General features: G+C 55.1%; 3 protein-coding genes across 25 annotated transcripts in view; 1 reads left to right on the top strand and 2 right to left on the bottom strand.

Annotated features, from left to right (window-relative positions):
- The window catches only part of NUMA1 (nuclear mitotic apparatus protein 1), a 72,303-nt gene extending 65,582 nt beyond the window's left edge, over nt 1-6,721 (top strand). For 11 of the 17 annotated variants that reach the window (XM_081539397.1, XM_081539388.1, XM_081539401.1 and 8 more), the window contains 10 exons: nt 538-648; nt 724-942; nt 1,044-1,201; nt 2,423-2,669; nt 3,639-3,867; nt 4,440-4,576; nt 4,917-5,093; nt 5,246-5,362; nt 5,467-5,682; nt 6,015-6,721. In XM_081539397.1, coding sequence (XP_081395523.1) covers nt 538-648; nt 724-942; nt 1,044-1,201; nt 2,423-2,669; nt 3,639-3,867; nt 4,440-4,576; nt 4,917-5,093; nt 5,246-5,362; nt 5,467-5,682; nt 6,015-6,026 — 1,623 coding nt within the window. In that variant the 3' untranslated portion in view covers nt 6,027-6,721. Of the gene's footprint in view, nt 1-537; nt 649-723; nt 943-1,043; nt 1,202-2,422; nt 2,679-3,638; nt 3,868-4,439; nt 4,577-4,916; nt 5,094-5,245; nt 5,363-5,466; nt 5,683-6,014 lie in introns of all 17 variants that reach the window. The other 6 variants (XM_081539394.1, XM_081539385.1, XM_081539395.1 and 3 more) reach the window with 1 other exon arrangement.
- A 267-nt stretch (nt 6,722-6,988) lies between these two features.
- Nucleotides 6,989-11,023, bottom strand: IL18BP (interleukin 18 binding protein). Of its 5 annotated transcripts, XM_081539417.1 has the most exons (6): nt 9,378-9,438; nt 8,958-9,043; nt 8,417-8,617; nt 7,724-7,847; nt 7,496-7,643; nt 6,989-7,265 (listed from the first exon to the last, which is right to left on the bottom strand). In XM_081539417.1, the coding sequence occupies exons 2-6, from the start codon at nt 8,983-8,985 to the stop codon at nt 7,188-7,190; spliced, it is 579 nt and encodes a 192-aa protein (XP_081395543.1). In that variant the 5' UTR covers nt 8,986-9,043; nt 9,378-9,438; the 3' UTR covers nt 6,989-7,187. The 5 variants fall into 5 exon arrangements, with proteins under 5 accessions (XP_081395543.1, XP_081395542.1, XP_081395541.1 ...); XM_081539416.1 differs by having other exon boundaries at nt 8,958-11,023; XM_081539415.1 differs by lacking the exon at nt 6,989-7,265 and having other exon boundaries at nt 7,303-7,643.
- A 459-nt stretch (nt 11,024-11,482) lies between these two features.
- The window catches only part of RNF121 (ring finger protein 121), an 87,508-nt gene continuing 81,560 nt past the window's right edge, over nt 11,483-17,430 (bottom strand). For all 3 annotated transcript variants that reach the window (XM_081539408.1, XM_081539407.1, XM_081539409.1), the window contains 3 exons: nt 14,883-15,016; nt 14,148-14,249; nt 11,483-12,749 (listed from right to left, as the gene is read on the bottom strand). In XM_081539408.1, coding sequence (XP_081395534.1) covers nt 12,629-12,749; nt 14,148-14,249; nt 14,883-15,016 — 357 coding nt within the window. In that variant the 3' untranslated portion in view covers nt 11,483-12,628. The remainder of the gene's footprint in view (nt 12,750-14,147; nt 14,250-14,882; nt 15,017-17,430) is intronic.

The following is a 17,430-nucleotide window of genomic DNA, read 5'->3' as shown; positions in this document are numbered from 1 at the left end:
CATAAATGAGCCCACACCGGCTTCGGAGTCAGGTGGGCAGAGGCTCAAATCTTACTCTGCTCTTTGGTCCCCATGACCAGTGTGCTTTCAGTCTCTTAACTCAGTTTCTTCATCTCGGAAGTGGAGCTCAAGTTAGTTCCCAGAGTGGTTTTGAGGAGAAATGAGTTCTCATGTCCTCAGAGAGCACATGTGCCATGTGCCTAGCACCCTGGTGTTCTTGGGGGTCAGTGCCCTTCCTGCCTGGGAGACTGTCCTCACAGAGGGAGGGTGAGGTAGCTTGTGCCTGGTTGTCAGGCAAAGGCAGGCTGCCAGAACTCTTCCAGAAAGGGCACTCTCTAGACAGGAAAAGCTACAGCAGCTGGATTCTGAGGGGTGTGTGGTGCTTAGGCTGGAGTTGGGAGGAGCCCAAAGCCCTGTTGTATGTCTACAGAGAACATTCAGGAATCTGAAAACACCGTGGAGCCCAGGAGGCTAGGGGTCGGTGGATTTGGGTGGGGCAAAGAGACCAGCAGCCATCAGCTTCTCTCGTCTTTCCAGGCCCAGGGTGGTGAGAGCCAGCAGGAGGTCCAGCGCCTCCAGGCCCAGCTGAGTGAGCTGCAGGCCCAGCTGAGCCAGAAGGAGCAGGCGGCTGAGCACTACAAGCTACAGGTGAGGAGCCCGGCCCCTGCCCCCCACCCCCCACTTCTCCAACCCCACCACCCACCCGCCCTTCTGCCCACCCAGATGGAGAAGGCCAAGACTCATTATGATGCCAAGAAGCAGCAGAACCAAGAGCTGCAGGAGCAGCTGCGGGGCCTGGAGCAACTGCAGACAGAGAACAAGGAGCTGCGGGCAGAAGTGGATCGCCTGGGCCGGGAGCTGCAGCAGGCCGGGCTGAAGACCAAGGAAGCCGAGCAGACCTGCCGCCACCTCACGGCGCAAGTGCGCAGCCTGGAGGCACAGGTAAGGCTCTGGCTGCGCTGACTCCCTCACCTCTGGAGCCCTCCTCTTCTCAGCCACCCTGCTGAGGCCTGCCTTCACTCTCCCTCCGCTCCCTTTCCCAGGTTGCCCATGCCGACCAGCAGCTTCGGGACCTGGGCAAGTTCCAGGTGGCGACTGACGCCTTGAAGAGCCGGGAGCCCCAGGCTAAGCCTCAGCTGGACTTGAGTATTGACAGCCTGGATCTGAGCTGCGAGGAGGGGACCCCACTCTCTGTCACCAGGTCAGGAGGCACCCTTCTTCCCTCAGTCTGTTGTCCACCCACTGTGATGAGGCAGCCTCCTGGGCACTGGGGCTATGAGAGGAAGATGGGAACCCTTTGCCCTCTGGAAGCTTGTTCTTAGAGGAGGATGATGTATTAGAGGTATGAGGCCAGATGCTTGTATGTAGCATAGTGGGAGTGAGAAGAAATGAGTGGTCAGAAGAGGCTTCATGGAGGCTGTCACTCCTGCTCTTGAGTCTTGAAATAAACTGTAGGTGTGAGTCCCATGGACAGAGAAGAGTGATAACAGCAAAGGCTGAGAAGGAGCCTGGCTGGACAGTGAGGTGGGAGGGCTTGGGCCCAGGCCCCTCAGGGCAGGCTGGATTCCCCACTGAAGGAGGCTGCCGTTTAGACCTGATCATAAAGGCACCGAGGGGCCTCGGAAGGGTTTGCAGTTGAGCACATGGTCAGTTTTGCATCTTGGCCTACCAATCCTGATAGGGAAAACTGAAACTTTAATGAGAACTATAAAGGTATTTTTATGTTAAACGCTTATATGTGCCAGAGATACTGTTACATACACCTGAGAAATACGAATTCATTTATCCCATAACAACTCTCTGAGGTAGAGTCTATGATTATCTCCTTTCACAGAGGAAACTGGGGCAGCCCGGGGTCCCACAGTGGCAAGGCTAGGCTTGACCCCAGGCAGCCTGGCTTGAGTCCTTGCTTGTCACCACCGTGTGTCTCTCAGAGGCTGTTGTAGTCGAGGTGAGAGGGGACGAGGCAGACAGGGAAGGAAAGGAGTGGGGTGTGGTTAAGGGGCTCTTGGGTTTGGCAGGAAAGGGAAGAGATGGAGGCTGGCTGGAGGTTGCTCCCCCCAGCTTTGTGTTGGCTATAATAGGGAATAGAGGAGGAGGAACAGACAGTGGACTTAATTTGGGACATGTCGTTGTGGAGTCCAGAGGGGCAGTCTGGGGCTGCGTCTGGGAGGGTCTGGAGAGCAGGGTCTGGGAGTTGCCTGTATGGAGGAGCTCAGGGCGCCATGAGGTGGGTGGGCTCACTAACGAAGGAGCAGATGGAAGGCAGGGCCCCAGTCAAGGACTCTTCTTGGTACCTCCGAAAAATCAGAGGGTGGGGTGCTTGACCTGGTGGTCTTGTAATAAATGTCACTGGAACAAAAGGATGGACAAAATCCGGTGTAGCCCCAGGAATGGTGCCTCAGCAGCTTTTTCCTCACAGCAAGTTGCCTCGCACCCAGCCGGATGGCACGAGCATCCCCGGAGAGCCAGCCTCCCCCATCTCCCAGCGTCTGCCCCCCAAAGTGGAGTCCCTGGAGAGCCTCTACTTCACGCCCATCCCTGCTCGGGGTCAGGCCCCCCTGGAGAGCAGCCTGGACTCCCTGGGGGACATCTCCCTGGACTCAAGCCGGAAGACCCGCTCCGCTCGTCGGCGCACCACGCAGATCATCAACATCACCATGACCAAGGTCAGCAAGGTCAGGCTGCTGCGAACGGGGACGGGGCTATAGGACAGCACCGCTAGCTTCCTCTCCAGGGCCTCTCTCCATCAGGTCTCCAAAACCGCCTCCGGAGGGGCAGGGCTGACTGGTCCACACCCACAGACGACAGCAGCAGGGCAGTGACTTGCTTTGGCCTCCTGTAGAAAGGGGCCAGGCTGGCTTCGGCTGCCTGTCCACTGTCTGTGTACAGCGGCGACCCTGCGCAGGCTCAAGGGGACATGCAGAGAAGCCACCCAGCCCCTGCCTCCCAGCACGTGCCCTGGGCCACGGATACCTTGTGCTGCCCAGGGGGCTGCCTGCCTGCCTGGGGCTCTGGTCCTTGTTTCCACATCCCAAGGAAGCTGGGGACGAGAGGAGGGGAGCACTTCAGCTACCAAGAAACTGAAGTTCTAAAAGATGGTCCCCTGGTGCGGTTGGTCAGAGGGACCTGTGGGACAAGCCTGATGTGCTCAGGAGACGCGGGTCCAGCCCCAGCTCTATCCCCTGCTCTGTGACCTTCAGGCCAGTCCTTTCATGCCCGTGTACCTCACTTCTAAGACAGTCTGACGCACTCGGCCCACCCTCCCTCAGAGCACTGCGAACAGACTCAATGGAACAATGGACAGGAGTCCTGACAGCCTCAGCACCTTGTGTGGGATTAACAAGGCCCATTTCTTTTAGACAGGCAGCTGAGGAAACCGTGCAAAGCAGTGTGGACACGGGCAGCTGTGGGATCTGAGGCTCTTTGGGAAAGGAAATGGGAGGCTTTTTTTTTTTTAAATGTGGATGTATTTGGCTGTGCTTGGCGGGGGTCTTAGTTGTGGCATGTGGGACCTAGTTCCCTGGCCGGGGATCAAACCCCCCTGCATTGGGTTCAGTCTTAGCTGGTGGACCACCAGGGATGTCCCAGGATGTCAGGGCCCACCCCCACTGCAGCAGGTGCGTCCTCTCTTCCAGAAGCTGGATGTGGAGGATCCAGACAGTGCCAACTCCTCCTTCTATAGCACACAGTCAGCCCCCGCTTCCCAGGCTGGCCTGAGAGCCGCCTCCTCCACCCAGTCTCTAGCCCGCCTGGGCTCTCCCGACGACGGCAACTCCACTCTGCTCAGCCTGCCTGGCTACCGGCCCACCACTCGCAGCTCCGCTCGCCGTTCCCAGGCCGGGATGTCCAGTGGCGCCCCTCCAGGTGAGGGGACTGGGGGTGCCTGACACCCCCGAACACTAAACTGGAGACAGATCCTGACACAGCCAAAGGACAAGCTGCAATCCAGCGGCTTCCCTCTCTCCTCCCTGCCTGTTGTTCACTCGGACTGTGCTAGGCAGTAAGGCTGATGTCATTCTCAGCCAAACGCTTTGCTTCACGAGGGGCCAGGGATTCCCAGTACAGGAGTGCTCCAGGCCCCTTCTCAGGTTGGGAGGGGCTGCCAGGGGGGCCAGACTGCCAGGGATCTATCCTCAGATTCCTTTCTGAGGCTCTTGCCTTCAGGGAGCGCTCTGGGTATGGATTCTTGGCCTTCCAATAGTTTCTTTTGGTGTCACAAGCTCTGCATGGGACCCCAGGGAGGAGCAGGGAGCCAGTCCCCAGGGAGCAGATGGTTGTGAGCCACGTGCCCGTAGCTGCAGCATGGAGTAGAGCAGGACCCTGGGGTGCTGGAATTCAAGGGCTAGGAGTGGCACCAAGGCCGGCGGGGTGCTGCCTCCACTCTCTTGTGCTGGCCTTGCAGCCCTACTTGTTGCTGTTTCCCTGCCCTGCCACAGGCAGGAACAGCTTCTATGTGGGCACCTGCCAGGATGAGCCTGAGCAGCTGGATGACTGGAACCGCATTGCAGAGCTGCAGCAGCGCAACCGAGTATGCCCACCGCATCTGAAGACCTGCTACCCCCTGGAGTCCAGGGTGAGCTCTGAGGTCCCCTGCCAGGGACCCGCCCCTGCTGGCTTCCCTCTTCCTCCTGGACATCCCTCCCCAGTTTCCCAGCCTGCCAAGGAGGGGGACCTGCTTCTAGTCAACTAGCGGGCAGGGAGGAACTCAGGAGGAGGGTCTGGGGAGAGCAGGAATTCGCAGAGGTCTCTAGGGACGGCTCCTTGTGGCTATGGTGCAGGGCGTAGGCAGGAAGACAAGAGGGGAGCCGTTTGCAAGAGGAGGGTTCCAGATTCCCAGCCTGTGAGGAGTTCTAGGGTGGTCCTGCTCCATCTCCAAACAGCTTGGGTCCACTGACCACTTCTACCCCTCACAGCCTTCCCTGAGCCTGCCTGCCATCACAGATGAGGAGATAAAAACCGGCGACCCCCGGGAGACCCTGCGCCGAGCCAGCATACAGCCAACCCAGATAGCTGAGGGTGCTGGCATCACCACTCGGCAGCAGCGCAAGCGGGTTTCCTCAGAGACCCACCAGGGTCCCGGCACACCCGAGGTGGGTGACTTGGGCTTTTGTCATCTCTAGCGGCCGCCATGTTTGTGAGCCTACTAGCGGGGAGTCTCCTGATGCAGGAGGGAGGCCCGTGCTGGCTGGACACAGTGCACTTGTCTCTCGTGCTCTTGGCCTAACCGTCCTTTTCCCTGTAGTCAAAGAAGGCCACCACCTGTTTCCCGCGCCCCATGACCCCCCGGGACCGACACGAAGGGCGCAGACAGAGCACTACCGAGGCCCAAAAGAAGGCAGTTCCAGCTGTTGTTAAACAGGTTAGCCGGGGGCTGAAGGGAGAGCCTGGAGGGTCCCAGCCAGCTGAGCCCTAGAGCAGCTGTGTGGCCAGCGGTGCCCCCAGTTTGACAGCCCTTCCCAACAGGCTGACCGCCGCCAGTCTATGGCCTTCAGCATCCTCAACACACCCAAGAAGCTTGGGAACAGCCTTCTGCGGAAGGCAGCCTCGAAGAAAGCCCCCTCCAAAGCCTCGCCCAACCCCCGCAGCGGGACCCGCCGCTCTCCACGCATCGCCACCACCACAGCCAGCGCCGCCACTGCTGCCGCCATCGCCGCTGCCACCCCCCGGGCCAAGGGCAAGGTGCGGGCACTGACAGGGAAGGGGGAGGGTTTGGCTCCTAGAAATCCATAAGGAGCATGGGTGACCCCCACCCAACCACCCCAGGGCTCCTTCCAGGCAGGCCAAGTAGGCCCCTGGAGGGCGAGGGCTGACAGCAGGTGGTCCCCTCTGGTTAGCTGCTCCTCATTGAGGAAAGCAGAGGCTAAAACACCCAGAGCTGCTCAGGTGAAACCAGGCCTTGCAAACCTGCGGTAGATGGGTCCAGGGCTGCAGCAAGGACACCACCCTAGTCTGGGCGTGTGAGAGCAGGAGGGGGTGCAGGCTGGCACTGAGCAGCTGTTTCTCTCTTCCAGGCGAAGCACTAAACAGCAAGTACCAGTGAGTGGCCCCACCTGTGTTCTTGATGCTGCCCTCGCCTGGTCCTTCTCCTTCTGTCCCTTTCAGTGCCTTCTCTAAGCTCCCAGGCCAACAGTGGCCAAAATCCTAGAGACAGTGATGCCTGCCCACACCCTGACCGGGACCTGGACCATCCCCAGGTGAACAGGTGTGTCAAGAGTGGCCCAGAGCCTGGGAAGTCTGGGTCCTCTCCCTGCCTTGCCTCCTGATGTTTTCCTAGAGTCAAGTCACTTCTCCATCACAACCAGATTTGAGGCTGGCTTTGTGTGGCTGGGTCCTTGGGCCTAGCCAGTCCTCCCAGCCTCTGGAACTAGAAGGGACCATTGGAGGAGCAGGCCCTGGTCCCTGCTGCTCCTGGCCGCTGGGCCTCGCAAGGGCCCTTGCTCTTGAAGTCCAGGACTGGGCACTGACCTAGTGGGAGCACCCCACCCCCAGGTGCACCCATCCACCTAAGGACCCAGTTGCCCAAAGGATGCTCTTTTCCAGAAGGGCCCTGCACCTCGTGGGGGTTGGGGGCAGCCCTCAGTGGCAGCTCCCATCGCCCACCCTCCCCAGATTTGCACTGGGGTGGGATTTGGAGTGATGGGAAGGTTTTTAAGGGCCAGAGATGGATCTTTTCTAAATGTTATTACTTGTAAATAAAGTCTATTTTTTCTCCCTTGAATGCCGAGATGCCTCGATTTGTGTGGGGGGAAGCAGGGAGACTCCAGACCTTCTCTCAAATCCCTTCTCCTGGCCTTTCCCCTCTGTTTCTGGCCTCTGCTCCTGAGGAGCGTTACCAGCCGGCCTCTTGTGAGGGCCTGTGTCCCTGAATCTGGTTTTGTCTTCAGCTTCAGAGTGGTAACTTCTCTCATCCACACTCCCTCCTTGCACGAGCCTTGTTCTGTGGTAGAACGACGGCCTAAAGGATAAGTGGGCACACGTCAGACGCTGCCATTGAAGATGGTTTATGAATGCCCCCCGCCTTGAGCCTTGCTGACAGGGATATAGCTGTGGGTCAGAAGCAGCCTCTGCCCGTGTCCCAGGAGCCCACGGAGGAAACAAATATATTAAGTCGATGCAGACTGTGGCCTGAACCTCAGTGAGGAGGTGGTGTTTCAACCAGGCAGCGGTGGAGCTTGGGTTCACCATCAGGATGGTGTAGCAGAGGGGACTGGCTGGAGGGCGGGGCTTCCTGTGGCACGGGGCACACTTGTCTTCGGCCCAGCCTGGGGGAGTGAAGCAAACAAGGATCAGGGCCAAGGTGGGAAGAACATCCCTTGTTACTTTCTTCTAGGCCAGGTCTCTCCTGCCTGAGTCCTGTCCTTTTAGTTTCCACCTCAGGGTCAGGCAGTCAGTGGGCATCAACTGGAGGCTGCTGTGGGCAAGGCCCACCCTTTCCTTCCCACACTGAAGCAGGGCTCCTTATGTCCCGGAGGCCCTCCCTTGGGTTCCTCACCCAGAGCTGGGCCAGGACAAGGTGACGCTGGACAGTCTGCCCAGGATCCATGAAAACACAGGAGAAGTTGGTATCTCGCAGGGTAGGGCTCAGCTCCTCCAGCACCAAGGGCCTCCACAGCTGGGTCCACTTGCCCCTGTACTCCCGCCTGGAGCAGAGGAGAGGGAAAGGCTGAGAGGACCGCAGCAGGCGGCCTCCCTCCAGCCAGGCTCACCACCACGCCCTCACCTGGTGCTGCCCTCCCACAGCCGGCCTGGGAGGTGCTCGATGAAGGAGCTGTTGCCCAGCCAGTAGAGGATGCTGAAGTGGGGGAAACGGCTGCAGGCGGTACAGGACAAGGTCAGCGTTCCATCTAAAGGGCACATGTGGCTGTTAGTCCTTCTGTAGGGCAGACCCTCCCGCCTCCGCCATGGTCTGCCCGCCCTGCCCCACGATTCAGGAATCTGGAATGGAAAGTCCAAGGGGAAGGCTGAGCAAGAGGAATCTGGGGATGGGTCCTTGACTCCTGAGCTTGTTTCTTCAGAATGCCCCAGGGTTTCTAGCACCCAGCTTCAGTGACTCTAGGAGCTCTGGCCAAGGAGGCAGCACAGTAGGCAATCGCTCAACTAAGGAGGCCAGAGGGTAGGTGGGCCCTGGGAGGAAGGGCCGGGCTTGGAGCCACCTCAGTCAGGGCTCTGGAAGTCCTCTGACTGTTCTTCTGAGTCCTCTCCATCCCACATGACAGCATCTTGGGAGCTGTCAGCTGAGCCCTGCACCAACTCGCGATGCTGGGTGGGAGAGGGAGAATGCCCACTACTCAACCAAACTGCTTGGTTGGTGACAGGCTACGTGGCAGAAGGCTGGGGGGGGGGGTGCATGCTCAGAGGCGAACCCACCCTTGGCGCCACTGTGCCCTCCCATCCCATTGGAATAGCTCCTTACTCAGTGAGACTTCCACTGCTGGCCAGGTCACTGTCAACGCTGGGCACTGCTTAGCTGCTGGGAGCACTGGGGCCCGCGAGGAGCAGGGGTCCTTTGCCATCCCAGGTGAGGCAGCTGTGGTGGCCTGAGGCACAGGTGTGGCTCCGGCCAGGTGGGAGATGATGTGGGCACAGAGGAGCAGGGCCCGAAGAGGGCTGGGGTCTGAGGAGAGGACAGTCACAGAGGTCAGCAGCTGTCTGACCTCCCGGGACTGCTCGGCATCCTAGCTCTGCTCTTGCTTGGAGAGGGAGCTGCTGCCAGGATTAAGTCTGGCAGATTCTTGGCTCTGCTGGGAACAGGTGGAGCAGAAGGACCCCTCCAGCCCTAGCTCTTAGCTCTGAATGGAGCACAGGGAGACCTTGGAATGGAGCCAGAGCACAGCATCCAGAGGCTGAAAGCCACAGCACAGCAGCTGAGGGGACCCACCTGGGGTCAGGCTCCTCTCTGGTCTCAGGCCGCACCCCACCGCCTCCACCCACACATGCACTGCCCCAGGGCCCACCTGGAATCCAGTTCTGTCTCATGGTCATGATGAACTGTGTCAGGAGCTGCTGTGCCTTGCTCTATATATCTGTGACAACTTCCTCTCTGGGAGGCGGGGGAGGCGACCGTGACAAACGGCTTCTCCTACAGATTCCAGGCACACGTAGTACGGCCTTCCTGTGGTCTCCACAGCCCCTTCCTAGGTCTGACTTTCAGGGGGCTGCAGGCACTGTCCACTCTGTCCCGCCCACCTGTACCAACTGACAGCTCCTGAAGGACCGGCATCGAGCACAGGCTGGAGCTCTTCCAGCCCCTAGAAACAACGCCGGCGGATCCCCACCCTAGCTCTTCCTACCATCAACATTATACTCATCACTAGTCCAATCAAACCCTTCATTACAGGATGGAAACTGTGGCCCAAAGAGGACCAGGGACTTACCTAGTCACAAAGGGAGGAAAAATTCTCTCCACTGCCAGAGCTGTTCTGGGAAGGGCAGGATAGATAGTGAAATCCTTCTGGGAAAGCACTGCCTCCCCCTTCTATTTTACTTTCAGTTTTATTTAAGCAGGGGATCTAGAGCAGGCTCGGGCCACCAGCAGGCGTATGTACTCCACAGCAGTCTGGACCCAGTCCCGAAGGTCCCTGCACACCGTGCCTCCTGCTGAGCTGGAGCCGACCGCGGCCGGGAACCTCCTCACTCACTCCCAGGCCCCCTGTTCTTCAGGTGGTATCAGCCTGGGGTCTTCAACCATCCTCAGCCTCACCCTCCAAGGGGTGCACAGGGCCACGAACTAATGAAAATCTCTCACACACGAATTCTTCCATCCCAAGACTCTGCTCTTCTATGTGAACAGAAAAGGCCTCCTGCTTCTTCCTTCAGTCACACCATATTCAAGGGGACAACTGCCCTAGGCACTGGGGACCTGAAGTTGGATCAAGTGGATCATTTCAGACTCACACCAGCCCATCCACATCCTGGCCCTTCTCAGGCTCCCCACTCCCTCCAACCAACCTAACACCCGCTCCTCACCCCCATGAATCCTTCTCACTTCTGTCATCCTAGCTCCTTGGCCAGAGCTACAGATCTAAGCTCACCAGGAAGTCTAGACTCCCCCTGCCTGGCTCCCAAGAAGCCCTGAAGAGCCCTCTTTTCTGGAAGCCACCCCTTTTGGAGCTCCCCAGCTCAGTTCGGCTGTGTTTGGCCCCATGTGAGCCCCATCATGGGAGCTACATTTCCCGGCCTCCACAGGAACCTCTCAGACAAGCCTGGAACACAAGCTGGAGCACTGGCCCTACGGGGAGGAGAGGGTGCTTTCCAGGGAAGAGTGGGTAAATCCAGTACTGGCTGGAGAAACAATAGAGCTACAGAAGTCAGGGTCACAAATGCAGCCTCAGGGGCGGAGAGACCAGGGCTGGTGATCCATGGAGCAGGTATGAAGGACCAGACCTGAGTGTCTGGGATCAGGAGGATGGGGTCCTAGAGACAGAGCCAGGGAGGCCAAGAGATGGAATGAGGTTTGGAAGATGCATTAGGAACATGGCTGCAATCTCAAGGGGCGAGTGTGTTGTGTGTGTGTAAAAACCATACATTTCCAATTTAGATGTGGGAAACTAAAAGTCAACTCCTCTTCTCCAGGGCTCTAGCTCACATCTTCTCAGTTCCTCCCCCACCGCCTGCCCAGGAGCTTCTGGGCGGCAAGACACAGAGAAGCTCCTTTCTAGGAGCACCAGTGTCTCGAGCAGGGAGGTCAGGAGGCAAGACTGTCGGGGCTTCTGAGACCCAGTCTTCTGGGGAAGAGGGTGTGGATGCGAGGGAGAGGAGACAGGACTCTACCTGTGAGTGTAAATAAGGCCCAAGTTGGGCTGCTGGGAGGTCACGGGACTCAAGACTACTGAAGGATGGAGAGAGTGCCTTGGAGAGCCTGGCCTTGGCTTCTCACAAGACCCAATGTGGGTGGGGTGGGGGGGTGGTTTATTCGTTAAGTCGTGTCTGACTCTGTGACCCCCTGGTAGCCCACCAGGCTCCTCTGTCCATGGAATTCTCCAGGCAAGAAAACTGGAGTGGGTTGCCATTTCCTTCTCCAGGGCTTCTTCCCAACCCAGAGATCGAACCTGCATTTCCCACAATGCAGGTGAATTCTTTACCACTGAGCCACATTAGGGAAGCCCTAATGTGGGGGAAGGAGGGACAAAAGTGAAAGGATGACCCCAGGCCCCATTCCACTCTCTGAGGACGGGCCCATGGGCATGAGCTGCATGTTGGGTAAGCCACAGTTGGGTAAGAGAGTGACTGGGGGGAGGGGTGGTTGTGGCAGGGCACTGACCTCAGGTCGTGAGGACAGTCACCCTGTAATGACCCAGGATCCCTTCTGCGACAGGACAGAAGCCCAGCAGGCCATCTCACTCACAGGGATGTTGGACAGGACCCACCACTCACAGGACCCAGCTCTCAAATGGGAAGAGCAAAAAGGCAGCAGAGGCCAGGCAGCCCCAGGGACTGCAGGGAAAGAGGTGGAAGAAGAAAAGCAAGATGGATGCTCAGCTTTCCAATCCAGCTCACGGAGCTTTATTAAGAGCAGACGACAAGATCCTGCTTAGTTCCTTCTGCACCCAAAGGGCCATATTCCCTAGGAACCCAGCGGGTAAAGTTCATATTTGCCCTCCTACTTCCTTCAAAACCCCTAGAACCAGAGCTGGGGCCTACCTGAAACCCCTTTTCAGACACCATACTCACCTGGCCCTGACCCTCTTCCCAGCCACCCCAGCACTCGTGCTGCTGGGCCCAGGCAGAACCCAGGGATGATGGGGCTGACATGAGGATATTCCTTGACCTGGGAATCCCCTGGCAGCTTCAAGGGAACAACGCGTGACTACAGGAAGAAGTCTCACGTCTATCAGTCCCTCCACCGCAGACACACAGACACACACGCTCACTCAGGCTTGCAGGGAAGGAAGTGATGTGGCAGTGGCGTTCGGCACATGTCACCACTTCTGGGCAGAGCGTCAGCTTGCACAAGCAGCCCTCAATCACTGCTCTGTATAGATGATCTCTGTTCTTGACTGAGTAAGCCCTGCTTAGGGGCAGGTTCCCCAACAAATTCTCAGGGAATTCTGAGGTCCCAGGGCTTCCCTCACTGGAAAAGCCATGGCAAGGTTCCACTTGCCTCAACCAGCCTATGGCCCCCCCAACAGGGAAGGCCCGCCCGTGGCCTTAACCGGGAGGAAGGACACTTCACCCCTCAGCGCTCTTCAGTGGCACCGGCCACAGTTCTCTGGCCCTTCTGCACTAAGTGTACCAGGCTTGAGCCCCACGCATGGAAGGAATAGGGGGGCAGGGCCTGGGGCTCACAGCCAGAGGTAAGATGACTCCTTTACATCAATAATGTTGTGGCTCTGCTCCTGCCCTGCTCAAGCAGGGAGGTGAGGCCTGGAAGAACTGGGGCAATTCCTAAGCTCCACAATAAAAAAGGTTTTTAAATATATTCATCAAAATAGTTTTCTTTTAAAAAGCCCCCACTGCTGACAGCCCCACCGGCTGGCTCTCCATCGCCTCCCTCCCCAGCCCGGACACAGCCGGAGGAGTCCTGAGTGGACCAGCGCCCCTCTGAGTCTTTCCCACCCAGGAGGCCTTGGAGGGCAGGGAGGAGAGTGCCCTGAGGTCCATGGTGGGTGGATGTGCTTCTTCCTGACTATTCCAGGCCCAGGATATAGTTGATGCCTTGCACCAGGCCAATGATGACAGGCTGCCATGCTACCAAGTACCGAAGCCAGTCCAGCAGTTGCCCGTACATGACATGAGGCCTCTCCCAGCTGTCAGTGAGTTAAAGAAAAGAGGCTACATATTCGAGCTGCTGAGGCTGGCCTAGGGGATGGGTGAGAGGGTCTGCCTACACATTCCAGATGCTTCACAGAAATCAGCCTACAAAGACAGGTGCTTTCTAGAAAGCCCCACCCAACCTCGCTGTTGGAACACAGGGCTGAACCCAGAGAATGGGGGAAGTGGGGCAGAGGGGATCAGTGCAGAGGATAGGACAGACAGGCAGAGGGTGAAGCGGTGAAATGAAGCTCTCCATGGCCGATATACAGAGAGGGCTCTGCATGACCTCTTCTGTAAGCTGGGACTGCCAGTGAGCCTGAGACTGCTGTAGATTTCTCATGACAACGGCTTCGGGAAGATGGGGAAAGAGATAAGATAACCCGAAGCTTCTTGTCCAAAATGGGAAGTTTTATAGGTCAAGGAAGGGGTTGAGTGTGGGGACAGAGGCATACAGAGGCAGAGCAAGAGGCTGGTCACAGGGGATAACTCCTGGTAGAGAGGCTCCAAGGAGTCCCATCCAAGGGCACTGAGCATGCGGGCCCTGTTGAGGCCAAGCAGCCCTGGAGAGGAGTCCCTTCCCTCCACTTTACAATTCACTGCTGGGCAAGACACTGGAGAGGGAGTCTGGGAATCCAGCTCCAGGGAAGCACAGACATCACAAGACTGTGGGGAGTTCCTCTGAGGGAATCAGGAACCACAGTCCAGCCCAGTACTGAGAACCAAGAGAAGCCCCGACCCTCAGCTTGACCGTGGAGTTACTGAACTAGACCCCAAAAGAACCAAGCAAGGAACCATAAAAGGGAACACTGGCCCTCCACAGCCCAGCTAGTATCCAGGGGCCAGGAAACTCCCACACAGAGAGAAAGGGCAACTGGGAGAGGTCCCTGGATCCAGGGGAAATGGGGCAGGGGCAGCTGAGAGCAGCACAGGTCCTGTGTTCAAAGTGGAGGGGTCAGGGCTGGTCTCCAGCCCCTCCTGTCATAGGTGAGGCATCACACGTTACTTATATCACCTTGAGAATGTTAGTCAACCTTGAAACTGTTTCACTGGTAAAATGAGGATACTATTACCCAGGTCACAAGGCTCTAGAGAACGGAGTGAGCTAATAGAAGGAAAGCACTTGGCACAGTGCCACCAGGTGCACAGTAAGCAGGCAGGCAAAGGAAACTGCTGTCACTACCGATTTACCCTTGAGGGATCCTGAATGGTGAGGAGAAGCTGAGCTGTTGGTCCTGCCCCACATCCCACCCACCTCCCTAGACCACAAGCCAAATGGACTGGTGGGCAGGTACCAGACTAGGGGCAGGAGGGAGCACCCCAACACCCACCTGAATGCTTGCCAGTACTTTCTTACCACTGCCCACTCCCAACAAGAACCCAAAAAAGGATACGGGTTGCTGAACATCCTCTTGAGGTCTACCTTCTCTTTGCAGTAGGGACATGTCTGCTTCTTTCCCACAATGCACCAGCCGCGGATGCAGAACTCGTGGAATCTGGGCACACTGGTCAAGGGAAATGGTGGGCAGCCAGGATGGCACTCCAGCCCCAGGACGGGCTTCATGGTGTCCAGGCCCTAGCTGGAGGGAGGTTCAAACCCTGGCTTCACCTCTTACCAGCTATATCATCTTGGGCAAGCTGATAGTACACCTCTGGCCCTGCTTCCTCATACATGAAGTGAGGTTAATGAACTCTGCCTTATGGGCCGCTCTGGGCAAAATGGAGAGCACGTGGCACAGAATGGGAGCCAAGTAAGGACGTGGTAAATGTCAGAGGTGCCATTCAGGGGCATTTGATTCCAACACTGAGGGAGCCAGTTAGAGGATGCTCCTCCCTGGTGACTGACCCAATCTTGCAGCAGCTAGTGTAGATGAGGCTCCCTTCTGACCTGGCCAGGCTATACATGCTGTTTACGCAAGAGTGGCTCCCATCTGTGAGAAAGACCAAAGGAGGCAGCCGTTTCCACTCCCGGGGATTGGCTTCCCTAGCAGAGGACATCACCCAGATGCCTGCCTCTTCTGACTCCCCTCCCCTCAAAGGTCTGGATGGCACACCCAGGGTCATGACCGTCCCCTCCCTCCCTGACTGGAGTGGTGAGAGAGGCAGCCCAGGAGCTCCAGGCAGGATACACGTGATTGCAAGACAGCCTATACGTGTTCTCGATGATGCCCTCTTCACTGACATCCACAAAGATCTGCTGCCCACACACGGCACACACACTGTCCGAGAGGTGTTTGGTGGGCATGCCCGACTCGCTGTAGAACTGGGAGAGAAGAGCAGGAGGAAAAGACAGAAAAGACGTGAGAATCAACCAAAGTGGGATGATACCAGCGAGGACTGGGGTCTTCTGGAGAGAACGTGACATGGCAGGCAGAGAATCCCGAGCTGGAGAATGTTCACCGTCAATCATCCTCATCTCTGTGGGGCAGGTGGGGTGAAAGGACTAGACCAGAGATGGGCTGAGATGTCAGATCAGACAGAACCTGCAGACTGGGCTGGTCAGCATCAGGGCAAGGAGATGGGCAGGGAGAAAGGCTAGGGGCTGCTGACAGGGAGCTACGTCAGCTAAGCCACTCTGGCCACACCATGGTTCCCTCAGATGGGCAACATCTCTTCTCCAAGACGCACACCAGTGAAATACCTGGTGCAATGGCGGTTGGGTGACAAGGACTGAATTTCAGGCACTTGTGGCAGCAGTAAAACAGCTTCAACCCATCTGGACAGCATTTGGCATGATGTCACAAACTGCCACACCATTTAACCCATTAACTTCACCTTAAGAAATTTCTCTTAAAAAACGTATCAAAAGAGCTTCATGCATACAGATACTCATTTAAGTGTTATTTACAACTAAAGAAGCAAAGAGTCTGGCAACCTCTCAAAAAGTTAAACATAGAAATACCATATGACACAGCAATTCCATTCTTAGATAATACTCCTAAAGAATACAAACTGGGCCTAACCACACACTTGTACACCAATGCTCATCAGCAACATTAATCACAAATAGCTAAAAGGTGGAAACAACCCAAGTGTCCATCAACAGAGAATGGATAGACAAAATGGGGTTTATCCCTCCAATGCAATGTTACTCAGTCACAAGAATAATGAAGTTCTGATACATGCCAAAACATGCAGGCACCTTGGAAACATGCTAAGTAAAACAAGTCAGACACAAAAAGATAAACACTGCACTGATACATGAGTCTATTTCTGTAAAATATCTAGAATAGCCAAATTCATAGATAGAAAATAGAATAGAGGTAACTAGTGGTGGGGAGGAGGAAATGGGTTATTGCTTCTGTTTGGGATGATCAAAAATTTTGGAAATAGCGCACTGAACAATGGCTAAAATGGTGAATTTTATGCTACATATATTTTTGCAAAAAAGTAAAAAAAAAAAAAAAAAGCAAACAAAAACAAACAAAGAAATGGAAAGAACCACAAACGACCAACAACAGAAGGATGCCTCAATAAATTGTGGTACCCACTCAAAGGGCTAGATAGGCAGTGAGTCAACTGAAGCATGAGATGCAACATTATCAAAAGCAGGGTACAAAATTAGAGGCACAGTACTGTTGGTACCATATGTAAAGACAAGCAAGCCCAAATCAATCAAAAGATCAGAAGGAAATGTATGAGAATATTCAAATCAGTGATGTTTGGTAGTAGGATTATAAATGGGTGTTTTTTATTTTGCCTACTTTCTGTACTCAAATTTTCTGTACTCAAATTTTCCTTAATGAACATATATAACAGGTAAACCTCAAGAGATATTGTGGGTTCCATTCCAGAACACCACAATAAAGTGAGTCATGCAAATTCTTTGGTTTCCCAGTGCATTTAAATGTTATGTTTCTACTTACTATTAGGTGTGCCATAGCATTATGTCTAAAAAACCAACTATGACAGTAACATCCAAGACCACAGATCACCATAACAAATAACAACGAAAAAATTCAAAATATTGCCAGAAGCACCAAAATGCGACACAGAGACATAAAGTGAGCAAAAGCTGTTGGAAAATGGTGCTGATAGACTTGCTTGATGTAGGGGTGTCATAAGCCCTCAATTTGCAAAAAGCAAAACCAAAAATTATCTGCAAAGTCCAATAAAGCAAAGCATGATAAAAAGAGGTACGCCCATACCTTAAAAGATTATTTATTACCATGGTTAATCACAGTGGATGAGCAATTTCATGCTCCAAAAAGAAATTCAAAATCTTGCATACTTTCCTTGTGGTTTATCATTCAGTAGCTACATAGCATTTCCCCTTGATCCCAAGAATAAAAGACTTGAATTTTATTTGTTGAAACCGTTTTTTTCTTTTCATTGTCTTAAAAATGATGGTAAAACACACATAATATAGAATTTACTATCTTAATGATTTTTAAGTATACAGTTTGGTAATGTCAGTAAGTATATTCACATTGCTGTGCAGCTCATCTCCAGAACTTTCATATCTTGCAAAACTGTAACATTAATTCTTTAAAAGGCTTCTGTATTTATTATTACAATTTGATCTGTACCTATAAAGGGAAATCGATTATGCTTAGCTTTTTTTGCAATGTTATTTTTCTAACTTCAGTTTGCTCTGTTTTTTGTTTCCAAACAACTGTCTTCTGAAAACTTCACAGCCCGTTAGCTGGGTGAGGGATAACAGTGGAAGAAGGGTGG

Source organism: Giraffa tippelskirchi, chromosome 11 (assembly GCF_054371585.1).
Source record: "Giraffa tippelskirchi isolate mGirTip1 chromosome 11, T2T-mGirTip1v1.2.pri, whole genome shotgun sequence".
Lineage (NCBI taxonomy): Eukaryota > Metazoa > Chordata > Mammalia > Artiodactyla > Giraffidae > Giraffa > Giraffa tippelskirchi.
The sequence above is the reverse complement of the archived record's forward strand: the minus strand, read 5'-3'. Positions and strand labels throughout refer to the sequence as shown.